Below are 12,910 nucleotides of genomic sequence, written 5' to 3'. Positions count from 1 at the left end.
GAAAGCAATGGGGCGCCAGCCAGAAAATGTGACAGTGGGAAAAAGTTTGTGCAGGTTCTGTTCTGACTGGAGATGCACTAATGTCTGCATACTTGACCCGAGGAAACACTGGAGAAGTGCTTGGGCTCGTATCAAAGAGCAAAGTTTGTCCGTCTCATCGTAATGCCTCAAACTTCAATTGTCCACCACAGTGAAATGGTGTACTTCTATGTGAATTATTGAGGAGCCGGAACACACTTCAATTCAAACTGTCAAATAAAATAATTTTAAATTGACAAGTTGAAACACAGTATATAGATAATTAGCAGGCATTATGCCTTGGTTTGAGGGTAGTGCGGGTTAACTGTCCTGTTACGTAACAATCACATTTTGTGCAGTCTCATATCACGCACGTAAAAAAAAACTCACACTGGGGAGAGTTGGAGATGTAAGGTTAAAGGTGATGGATAATATTCGTGCAACTATATACACTGAGTGTACAAAACATTAAGAACACCTTCCTAATATTGATTTGCACCCCCCTTTTTCCCTCAACAGCCTCAATTCGTCAGGAAACTGTTGAGCTTGAAAAACCGGTGCGTCTGGCACCTACTATCATACTCCTTTCAAAGGAACTTAAATCTTTTGTCTTACCAAATCTCTTAATTGTCTCGAGGCTTAAAAATGTTTTTTTTTTTTTTTAAGTGACATCAATAAGGGATCATAGCTTTCACCTATTTTTACCTGGTCAGTCTGTCATGGAAAGAGCAGGTGTTCTTAATGTTTTGTACACTCAGTGTATGTATTGTGAATAGAGCTGGCACAATTTCATTGTAAAAGACGTAACTTCGTCGTAGATTTTTTGTTATACAGAAATAACAAAACATGCCAAAAAGCTGATATGTTGTTCAATGTAGCCAAGTCAAAAATCCGACCTACGGTTCACAAATGCCCCCATGTAGGGAAATGGAGCCTGCAAGAAGAGCCTTGTGGCTGCAGGCTATTCGGTGTGGGAAATGTGGGGACGCAGTGTCCAAGTAGGCACGTAGCTGTGTGTGTGGAAAACATTTCATCACAGGTAAGACATTTAACTTGTTTAGTACAGTCTGTTTGTAACTCCACTCACTACTTGTAGCTGTATAGTCATTTTGTTTGTGTTAGTCTTGGCTAGCTTTACGTAGGGCTAGCGGGACACCTGTCGACAACTTTTGGTGAAATTGGAGGGCGCGCAATTCAAATAAATAATCATAAAAATTATGGATATTAAGCATTAAGGTACATACAAGTGTCTTATATCGGTTAAAAGCATAAATTCTTGTTAATCTAACTGCACTGTCCGATTTACAATAGGCTTTACAGTGAAAGCATGCGATTGTTTGCGGACAGCGCCCCACAACATATTTTTCCACCAGCACAGGCTTCATAAAATCACAAATAGCGATGAAATATTCACTTACTTTTTGAAAATCTTCCTCTGATTTTCAATCCAAAGGGTCCCAGCTACAACATGTAGTTTTGTTAGATAAAATCCTTCTTTATATCCCAAAAAGTCGATTTGAGTAATCTACTCTTTCAACATGCAGAGAAAGGAATCCAAAAAGCTACCGCTAAACTTTGTTAAATTAAGTCAAAATACGTTTCTATTCAATCCTCAGGTACCCTGTAATTAAACTATAATATTTAATACGGAAAGAATTTATGTTCAATAGGAAAACGATATTAGCAGGTGCGCGTCCTCTTCGCCGCGTGCGCACAGACTGATTTCCAACTCTGAGTCCCAGTACTAAAACTCATAATTCTTCCTCGTTTGGGAAGAAACAGGCCTGAAACCTTGAACAAAGATTGTTGACATCTAGTGGAAGCCATAGGAATTGCAATCTGGGAGCTGGTGGATTTTCTTTTATCATATCTATTGTGTTATAGTCTCATACATTATTTTTTACGTTTCTACATTCTTCAAAGTGTTTTCTATCCAATGGTGCCAATTATATGCATATCCTGGATCTAGGCCTGAGTAAAACGCAGTTTACTTTGGGAACGTCAGTCAGGCGGAAATTCTGAAAAAAGGACCTTATCCCTAACAAGTTTTAATGTTCTGGGGGCACGATGGAAGCCCTACAATATGATGTTTTTCTAAATAGTGAGAACGATAGGGAGCAGGTAATGTTGAAAAGTCATCTTTAGACATGTTGTACTTTTCTTAAAAGTACTTTTGTAATTGACTAAAATAAGCAGACGACAAGAAAATTGCTTTTGAAATTGGTAAGGTTTTTGCTGTGTGTCAAAGGGGTAAACCACAGGTTGTTTTCTTTAGGTAATTGTCTTTTTATCTTTTTCATAGGGAAAAAAATTGCCTGCCTTTTTAACACCGTGTTTTGACAGATGCATTTGTTTTCCATTTTATAGAAGATTCAGTGCAAGGATTATTGTTGTTGTAGATAAGCATTCAGAACCATTGTCATGTAGTTTAGCATTGTCCCAGAGGAAAACAGCAGTGCCGTGTACTGGAGCTGTACACAGCACAGCAGCCTCTCCTTATTCGATGAACCTCATCACCATAATTTAGTTTTGCGCAGGAAGAGGATAGCATTACATGTAATCCTGTTGAATAGATTGAGGTTTTCGTATCAGACATTTCATTGTTATTTCCTCCCTTGCTACCGGTGGAGTCAGAGGCTATTTATAGCAGTGCTGAGATTTGCCAGGGACCTCACGATATGATATCACAATACTTAGGTGCTGATACGACTGGCCTGGTTAAATAAAAACAATTATTGCGTTTCGATACTGTAATTTTTATTGCGATTCGATGTTCCAAACGTATTGCTCACGTATAGCTTCTGCGCTGTGCTGCGGCTGCTGATGATCTCAGCAGGACATCAACCTATAAACACAAGTGGAGTAGAGGTGACTAACTAGGACACACAGCAGGGAGAGTACTGGAGAGGACCGAGAGGAGAGGTTGGGCACCTAAAGAAGGGAACATCAGGGAGACCAAATGAACCATTTAGCTGACTGCTGCTCTCGGGGACCATGACAACACAATTGAAGTTGATAATACTGTGTTTGGTAGGACCTACTTCTCAGCTGGAGTAAATAATTTATTGTGGATTTTGGCCTATCTGTAGGTGCAATAAATTATGATGATTTTGATTGTTGGTTTTGAGTCAGGTAATCATAGCATAGTTGATTAGTAGATTCTGCTGTGCCCTTTTATAGTGGGATAGAGAGGCTGAGAACATCAAGGCAGCCAGTTTTGGCTCAACAAATGGCTCTCCCCATCACTGCATGGTTTAGCCTAGCTGTTACTATTGGACAGATTTTTGGCCGAGGTCCACTGTAAACCCCATCCCACTGCAGCCTGATGTGGTGTATGTGGACACCTCTTCAAACGAGTGGATTTGGCTATTGCTGACAGGTGTATAAAATTGAGCACACAGCCATGCAATCTTCATAAACAAACACTGGCAGTGGAATGGCTTTACTGAAGAGCTCAGTGGCTTTCCATGTGACACTGTCATAGAATGTCAGTTCATCAAATTTCTGCCCTGCTAGAGCTGGCACGGTAAACTGTAAGTGCTGTTATTGTGAAGTGGAAGCGTCTAGGAGCAACAACGACACAGCTGCGAAGTGGTAGGCCACACAAGCTCACAGGATGGGACCGCCGAGTGCTGTAGTGCGTAAAAATTGTCTGTCGGTTGCAGCATTCACTACCGAGTTCCAAACTTCCTCCGGAAGAAATGTCAGCACAAGAACGGTTCGTCAGGAGATTACTGAAACGGGTTTCCATGGCCGAGCAGCCGCACACAAGCCTCTTATTCACCATGCGCAATGCCAAGTGTCGGCTGGAGTGGTGTAAAGCTCGCCGCCATTGGACTCTGGAGCAGTGGAAACTCTTTCTCAAGTGTGAATCACGCTTCACCATCTGCAAGTCCGACAGACGAATCTGGGTTTGGCGGATGCCAGGGGAACGCTACATGCCCCAATGCATAGTGCCAATTGTAAAGTTTGGTGGAGGTGGATTAATAGTCTGGGGTTGTTTTTCATGGTTCGGGCTCGACCCCTTGGTTCTAGTGCAGGGAAATCTTAACGCTACTGCATGCAATGACATTCTAGATGATTTTGTGCTTCCAACTTTGTGGCAACAGTTTGGGGAAGGCCCTTTCCTGTTTCAGCATGACAATGCCACCGTGCACAAAGCGAGGTCCATACAGAAATGGTTTGTCAAGATCGGTTTGGAGGAACTTGACTGGCCTGCACAGCCCTGACCTCAACCCCGTCGAACACCTTTGGGGTGAATTGGAACGCAGACTGCGAGCCAGACCTAATCGCCCGACCTCACTAATGCTCTTGTAGCTGAATGGAAGCAAGTCCCCTCAGCAATGTTCTAACATCTAGTGGAAAGCCTTCCCGGAAGAGTGGAGGCTGTTATAGCAGCAAAGGGGGGACCAACTCTATATTAACGCACATGATTTTGGAATGAGATGTTCGACAAGCAGGTGTCCACATACTTTTGGTCATTTAGTGTCATGTATTATTGTTTCTCCAGCATAGCAGGTGAATTAGTGTTTCATTACATTGGACCATAGATCAAGTTCCCTAGTATCTCATTTCCACGTTGTTACTCCCCCTCATTCCCTTTTGCCCTGAAGTTTATTTTCATTTGCCTACTAATGAGCCGTGGGATGATGAGAAATCAATAGCCTACATCATGTGTTTTTGAAGGCACCATTCCCTGCAGTGAATTCACACTAAATGGCCAATCTAAGAGAATTGCCGCTGGTGTCTTTTTTTCAATCTTAAAAAAAAAAGTATGTTTGGGTTCTCCCATGGGTTTGAATGATGTGGGCTATCATCTGGTTTCGCTGTGGGTGGAATTCGATGTCATGGGTGGAACTGGGAGGTCATGGGACTGAACTTGGACCTGTGTTTGGTGGAGGGCTGGAGTCCCTCTCTCTCTCTGGCCCACAAGTGTTGGGTGGAGGACTGCCCTCTCTTTCTCTCTGGCCCTCAGGTGTTGGGTGGAGGGCTGTCCTCTCTTTCTCTCTGGCCCTCAGGTGTTGGAGGGCTGCCCTCTCTTTCTCTCTGGCCCCCAGGTGTTGGGTGGAGGGCTGCCCTCTCTTTCTCTCTGGCCCTCAGGTGCACGTAAAGCCCCTTTTTATATTTGGGAGTTTTGTGGTTTATACACTAAAGGGATAAGCGCTGGTGTTGAGGGGACCTTAACCGCTGACCTGGAAGGGATGGGTGGATGACACCCCCCTGCCCAAGCCCCAGTCCCTCCCAACTTCTACCCCCCCCTGACCGGGCTGGGGTAAAAGCAGGCTGCACGGCGGGTGCTCGTCTGGTGTTCTCGTCTAGTTCTCTGGAGTCCACCACGTTCACAAGCATTGCAGATTAGAGGGGGGTCCTGAGCCCCCCACAGATTAAACATGTAGCATCTGCTGTCCCCCACAGAGGCGTGGCAAACCAACCCTGCCTGCAAACTCATAACCTAGTCATCTTATCTTCCAGTTAGTCAGTCAGCGATCTCCAATAAGATCCACTCAGTAGGATAGAGGGATTTTCTCTTTATAATTACAAGTCAAGTGTTAAAGCTAGTTGGTCGCGTTTGCTTAAGTCTATCTATTATGTTATTGATTCTGTCTCATTGGTTATTCATGTGTAGGCTAGTCATTTTCCCATCCTGGAGGCTAAGGGGTTTCACTGTGTGTGATTGAGAGTGTTTGTGGATTCCAGTGCAGCTGAACATGCGTTTTGAGATGGCTTGTGAATGGGCCCCAACACTAATTGCTGTTTGAATAGGGCCAGCTTTGTTCACAGTTTCAGAATAGCTGAGGCATCAGTAAATGCCATTGTTGGGAAGTATTCAGCCAGAAGACAGTGGCATATTTATAACGAGGTGCAATGCCTACACAAAGTGTTCCAGAGATTAACCTTAATTTTGGGGGGAGAAGCAAAGCAAGCGCCCACACTAACCCTCAGTGGAAAACAATGACATGTTTCATGGAAGCACACTAGGGCCACTTCAGACATTCTCAACTGTCTCCCTTTGAAAGTAAGTTATATTCTTCTCTCAAACATGTTGTTTCGGTCCTTATTTTATGCGTCTTGAATTGAGAGCTAATGGGAATGCCAAAATCTGACTGCACGACCGTAGTTCTCTCTCGATGTACTCCAAGGTGTTCTCTGAGACGGACTGAATGGTGCTGGAGCGCTCTACCCTCTCTGTCGCTATCTTTGGGGCCGTGTAGCAGCTGTTGGGCTAGGTTCCTTGTTCCTTGTCAATCATTTGCTTATTGGTGAAATCAGCAATCGGACAATATCTTTAAGTAAATCAATCATTAATTTATTATTGTAATTGCAGACAGTAGTTGGCAACGGGAACATAGTGTGCATGTTTCCGAGTAAGTTCTGCAAAATAGGAAAGGGTCCAAGTTGCTTTAATATACTTGGAGTCAACCCCTAGTGATGTCGCCTACGTCTTCTAACACCTTCTACTCATGAGACCAAGCCTATGCATATACAGTTATACAAACTTGCAGGAGAGACAATAGTTAATGTTTTCTAAGGGCTCAGCAGTAATTTTCCACTCCCCAAGTTGTTTTATGTATGTCTGACCTGTCTCTTATCTCTTTCACTCCCCTGCTGGGTTCTGTGTCTACGAATCTCTTTTAGCCTTGAGGCGCTTTCTCACAGACACACTGTTTTGACTGCAATAACTCACACATCTCACAGACCGTTTCTTATAAGAAGCAGAGACTAGAAAAGAATTGTGGAACAATATTAAACCTTACAATGTATATATATATATATATGCTAATCTGTAGTCCAGGACCCTATAGATGTATGAGGGAGGGGTCTCATGGCCCTTCCTATTCTATTAATACAACATGAGCATAATCAATTATTGTAATACATAAATAATTTGGTGACCCCCCCCCCCCCTGTCACAGCCAGGCTTGACCAGACCAGGCCCCAGCCCATTAGGACCATTAGTGGGGCGTGGAGGTGTTTCTGGGAGACTACAGCCTGTGTGGCGTGCCTCCCCCTTCGCTCTCTCCTCCTGGGGTCTGGGCTGCTGCCTGCAGGGTGAATCCACTGGTGGACTGGGCTGCTGGTGGATTTGTCTGTGATCCAGAGTGGGATTGTCATGTGTGTTTTCAAGGCAGGGGATTTGGGCCAATGAGGGGGGGGGGCTTGTTGATGGTGTTTAGACTGTAGATTTAGTTTCTGATGTAGCTAATCAATCAAACCCCGACTCTGCCTTTATTGATCCTTTCTCTAGAATGCACCACTTTGAGATGGATGGGTCAGTGTACCGGAAAATAATATTGATACATATCTAAAGAAATCTATATCTCATTCTCTACTCAGAAGTACCAGTCGGAGAAGTCGAGTCTGAGAAACACAGTGCTCTCGTACTGCCAAGCTACATAAAACATGATTCTCATGCACTCCTGACAAGGCCTTGCAGTTCCAGGTATACTCTCTCCGTCACACATTTTCCCTTGCTTTGTGAGTGCCTTGCAATAATGAGAGCGACGAAACCACAACATTTGTGTGTGTGTGAACAAACCGTAATGGCGTCTGGGGCTCTGCAGCAACGTAGTCATCTCCTTTTCAGCCAGTGGTGTGGCTCTTGTGCAGTACAAGGCTGCTTCCGCTGTGTTCCGCTTGGCTACAGAGTCCTGCTGCATTTGTTCACCATCGGCTCAGTGCAGACGGACACGTATGAGTCTAATCTGCTGGAACAGCAGGGAGCTCTGGGGCTCCGGAAAGACCAGTCTCGCCATCACACACGCGCACACACACACAGCAGGTAGCCTAGCGGTTAGCTCGTTGAGACTGTAACCAAAAGGACGCTAGTTTGAATCCCCGAGCCGACAAGGTGGAAAAAAATCTCTGTGCCCTTGAGGTAAGCACTTAACCCTAATTGCTCCAGGGTTGCCATCTATAATGGCAGACTCTGGCCGTGACCCCACTCTGAGGGTGTCTCAGGGGGGAGTTGGGTTATGCAAAAAAACAAAAATGTCCAATTCACTTGTATGCATATAATACACATTGTAAATGCGTGAAATGGGACAAATATTAGCACCCACCAAATTACTGTTATACACACCAACTTCCCTTTCTCTCTTTTGTAGCGGATGCAGACAAAGGGTGTCTGTGTTGTCTACCGTCCATTCCCCTTGCTTCTCTCTATAGATTGTCTGCATGTGAATTTGATTCTTGCTGTTTTGTTTCAGGCAGATTTCTCTATAAGCCTATGGGAGATGATAAAACTGTGTCTGGATGTCTGGATTCTTGACTTCCAGCCATGGACAGACTGAGTCGGACACTCCCTTCTGTCGCTTTCTCCCAGCATGTCCTCTGTCTCTCTCTCTCCCACCCGGTCTCTAATGTCCCAGTGATGGACCCCTCCCTCCTGATTGCAAAACAATGTTCAGACATCAGGAATGCTCCCATAAAGCCAAATGAGTAGAAACAGTTAGTGATTTCTTGGAGATTCCCAGTGTTTGGCCAACTCCGTCATTTGTTTGGTAGTAAGACGATGTGTTCATTGGGTACCATTGTTGACTGTAGATTGATATTTGCTACCAGCACCAGACCTGTTTGTTGTCTATGGTGCATGGGGTGGGATCCGAAAAGTCTTTCGTTTGAGATGTACCCCTCTAAGTGTCCTTATAGGAATCGTGCTGTAGAGATTCACTCATGAGCAGGCAGCCCAGCCCAGGCCTTTTGATTATTCCAACCCGCCAATTTCAATTAGGCTGCTGCCCAGCTCCCTGCTCCCAGCTCCACTTGGCCTGCTAATTAGTCCTCACTGGGTGGATTGTTGGTGGTGCCACCATGTTCCTCTCTGGGCTGGTTCACCTTGGTTCGATAAGATGATTGGACATGGCACTGTATGCATCAACGGCTGCACTGCTGCATTATTCAACACACTTTCAGTGTGTTTTCAGGGCAACTCGCTAGCATTGATGTCAACATGTTAAATATGCCAAAGCATTACTTTTTCACACCCAGACCCTCACATACATATAATACCACAAATCCCCCCCCCCCAGAAGAGTTCTGCTACTGTACTCTATGCCCCAAAGTTCCAAATACACAAACACTGTCATAAAACGTAAGTGAACTCACTTGACCTGCTTGGCGTGTGACTGCCAGTGAGGCAATACTATTGCTGTGGCCTCCGCTCTGCATTGCTGAGGCCAAAGCAGACAGGGCAAGGCCCTTGTTATGAAGTGCCCTCTGTTAGCATGGTAATGACTGATCTAATTGACCTGCACTGTAGAGTGGGGCCAATGGAAGAATCCTAATGAGGCTAGCTAGTAGCTCGCTAACGTCGTAGAAGTCTAGCTCCACCTTTATGACGACTGCCCCACCCTGCACTCCTCGCCCAGGTAACCACAAGTTTGTTTTCATGGAGCATCAGCCCTCTGGAGGGAGCATCTCTCTCAGCAGCACGGTTGGGCTTTGGGTGTTGTTTACCTTACCTCTAGTTGAGCCTAGCGTAAATAGCTGTGACTTTGGAGAGGCTGTCAGAGACTGTGTAAGCTTATATGGATGGACTGTATAAGACCTGGAAGTTTTTATGGTGCCTTTGGTCTGCGACTGTGCTTTTACAGCTGCCAATGAGATTACTTTGCTGTTCTCGTTCCATTGAGGTGTAGCTGTCAAACATTTTTACTAGGAAGTATGTGACTTGCAGCAGGAGGCAGTAATTCCGATTAGGACTTGTCTGCTTGTGCTGCGGTCTCTCTCTGTCAGGCACTGCTCGGGCAAGGGCACAGACCGTTTCATTGCATTTGCACTGAAATCCGAGCTTCAATGTGAAGCGTCTAAAATATCCCGCCTAATGGTCGAATGTTTTTTTTTTTTTTTTACAGTGCTGCCTACTTTGCTAATGCACTTCAAAGCAATGGCTTCCGCATGGCCAGTAGTAAGAATGGGGGAAATCCATTTTACTCTTTGCCTACAATCCTTAGTGACTTGACCAGCCACCAGCCCTGAACTGAACGTTGATCCTCCCCATCGGGCTTCTGTTTTCTAAACTGAGTTCCTGTCCTGATTGGTTAACATGTTGTGCAGAAGGGCGTGCCATGGGCGGACAACGCAAGGTCACATGTAAAGTGATTAATTTAAAGCCAAACAAAGGCAGCACCTTGGACACACATCTCAGAATCCACCTGGTGCCAAATCATGTGTCTCAGGGCCACACCCCTCTGGCTACTAGGATGTTGCAGCCTCCAAGCTGATAGACTGTTAGCAAAATACTTTCTTCTCTGTCACTCTCTCACTCTACAGACGGTCTAATATAACAGTGTCTATTGTCGGGGAGCAGGGAGGGGGGGAGGCACTCAAAAAGCTTCACCAGTGTCCTTCTTGGGAGTGACTGATAATACTAGCATACCTTAAATATCTCCGCTGTCCCAAGGAGGCGAAAATGCAGAGCTTTTTTTCTTTCCGTCTTCATCCCCCTCTGTCTAGAATGCAGTGTCGTTGTCCTTTGTGGACTTTTTCTGGTTATTGTCCCTCAGACCAAGGCAATGTGATGCCCCGAGGAGGTAGTGTGGTAGTTCGCCCCCTTTGTCCACACTGCAATGTGTCCCAAATGGCTCCCTCATTCCACCAATGTCAAAGGACCAATAATGCTCACGCAATCCGTGGGGATTTTCCTGTAATGCCTATACTGTCTGGTTCTGCTGTGCAGGCGAATACAGGGCCAGTTGGAAAGAGCTGCCAAGCTGTCCCAAACGGCTGCATATCTGTCTGCCTGTCTGTCTGCAGGGCAAATGTCAGCTCACACCCAAGAGATGCCCTGGAGGAGTGCATTCTCTAGAGTTCTCTGACACTTTCAACACACAGCCATACAATTGTGGCATTCATGAGCCAGATAAATGAACCTCCACGTGAATGAACCCTGTCATAACGAACTGTGAAAGATGTAATATTGTTCACTAAATGAATATATTTTTCTCCATGTCTCGTTATCTAAATAATCTGCCTCGCTGATATTGTAGGTCGTGAGTATTTTTTTTTTTTATGTCCACTGTTCTTTATAATTGATGATTAGTGACATGGTTTTCATGCTCTTCTCTTTGTTCTTCCCTCTCTGCAGAAACGGGCGAAAGGCCAGTACCTGTTCTTTAAAGTGTATGAAGCCCTGAACCTACTGGAGAAGGACTACTTTGGGTTGAGTTACAAAGACAACGCTGACCAGACGGTAAAGTCATTGTGTTTTTAGCCACATTCTTCTACAGTGAGATCTGAAGCCCTGCTTTAAAAAGAAGGGACTGGCTTTTTCAGAACAGTAAAAAAAAAAAAATAGAAATGCAAATGTATCTTCTACTCAGATCCACTTTTGGGGGAATGTTTTGTTTTCTAAAGTAGCAGTACTTCTAGGCCTAACTACACTGAACGAAAAATATAAACGCAACATGCAACATTTTCAATGTTTTTACTTGAGTTACAGTTCATGTAAGGAAATCTGTCAATTTAAATAAATTCATTAGGTCCTAATCTATGGATTTCACATGACTGGGAATACAGATATGCATCTTGGTCACAGGTACCTTTTTTTTTTTTAAGAAAAGGTAGGGGTGTGGATCAGAACCTGTCAGTATCTGATATGACCACCACTTGCCTCATGCAGCACGACACATGTGCTTCACGTAGAGTTGATTGTGGCCTGTGGAAAGTTTTCCCATTCCTCTTCAATGGCTGTGCAAAGTTGCTGGATATTGGCAGGAACTGGAACACGCTGTTGTACACGTCAATCCAGAGCATCTCAAACATGCTCAATGGGTGACATATCTGAGTATGTAGGCTATGGAATAACTGGGACAATTTTCATTTTTCATGGATTATGTACAGATCCTTGCAACATTCAGCATTATCATGCTGAAACATGAGGTGATGGCGGCGGATGAATGGCACGACAATGGGCATCAGGATCTCGTCACGGTATCTCTGCATTAAAATTGCCATCGGTAAAATGAAATTGTGTTTGCTGTCCTTATCTTATGCCTGCCCCATACCCTAACCCCACCGCCACAATGGGGCACTCTGCACAACGTTGATGTCAGCAAAGCTTGCCCACAAGACGCCATCGGTTGAAACTGGGATTCATCCGTGAAGAGCATAGTTCTCCAGTTTGCCAGTGTCCATTGAAGGTGAGCATTTGCCCACTGAAGTCGGTTACGACACCATACTGCAGTCAGGACAAGAACCTGGTGAGGCTGACAAGCACGCAGATGAGCTTCCCTGAGATGGTTTCTGACAGTTAGTGCAGAAATTCTTTGGTATTGCAAACCCACAGTTTCATCAGCTCTCCGGGTGACTGGTCTCAGACCCCACAGGTGAAGAATCCGGTTGTAGAGGTCCTGGGCTGGTGTGGTTACACGTGGTCTGCAGTTGTGAGGCCGGTTGGACATACTGCCAAATTCTTTAAAATGACATTGGAGGCGGCTTATGGTATAGGAATTAACATAAAATTATCTGGCAACAGCTTTGGTGGACATTCCTGCAGTCTGCATGCCAATTGCACGCTCCCTCAAAACTTCTGCGGCATTGTGTTGTGTGACAACATTTTGGTGGCCTTTTATTGTCCCCAGCACAAGGTGCACCTGCGTAATGATCATGCTGCTTAGTCAGCTTCTTGATATGCCACAACTGTCAGGTGGCTAGATTATCTTGGAGAACTGCTCACGAACAGGGATGTAAGCACATTTGTGTACAGGATTTGAGAGAAATACGCTTTTTGTGTGTGTGGGACATTTCTGCGATTGTTTATTTCAGCTCATGAAACATGAGACCAACACTTTACATGTTGCGTTTATATTTTTGTTCAGTGTACTTCCTAAGATGAATCATATAATAACCTCTCTCCCAATAGCACAGATGTTTTTGCATTTATGTCCTCAAA

The 12,910-nt window shown here is 44.7% G+C and overlaps 1 protein-coding gene across 17 annotated transcripts in view; it reads left to right on the top strand.

Moving 5' to 3' along the window:
* The window catches only part of epb41l2 (erythrocyte membrane protein band 4.1 like 2), a 92,762-nt gene that overhangs the window by 48,457 nt on the left and 31,395 nt on the right, over nucleotides 1-12,910 (top strand). For all 17 annotated transcript variants that reach the window (XM_046298294.1, XM_046298292.1, XM_046298304.1 and 14 more), the window contains exon 4: nucleotides 11,105-11,209. In XM_046298294.1, the coding sequence (XP_046154250.1) occupies nucleotides 11,105-11,209 (105 nt within the window). The remainder of the gene's footprint in view (nucleotides 1-11,104; nucleotides 11,210-12,910) is intronic.

This window comes from Oncorhynchus gorbuscha, linkage group LG14, assembly GCF_021184085.1.
Source record: "Oncorhynchus gorbuscha isolate QuinsamMale2020 ecotype Even-year linkage group LG14, OgorEven_v1.0, whole genome shotgun sequence".
In the NCBI taxonomy this organism is placed as follows: Eukaryota; Metazoa; Chordata; class Actinopteri; order Salmoniformes; family Salmonidae; genus Oncorhynchus; species Oncorhynchus gorbuscha.
This window is presented reverse-complemented; position numbering and strand designations above follow the sequence as displayed.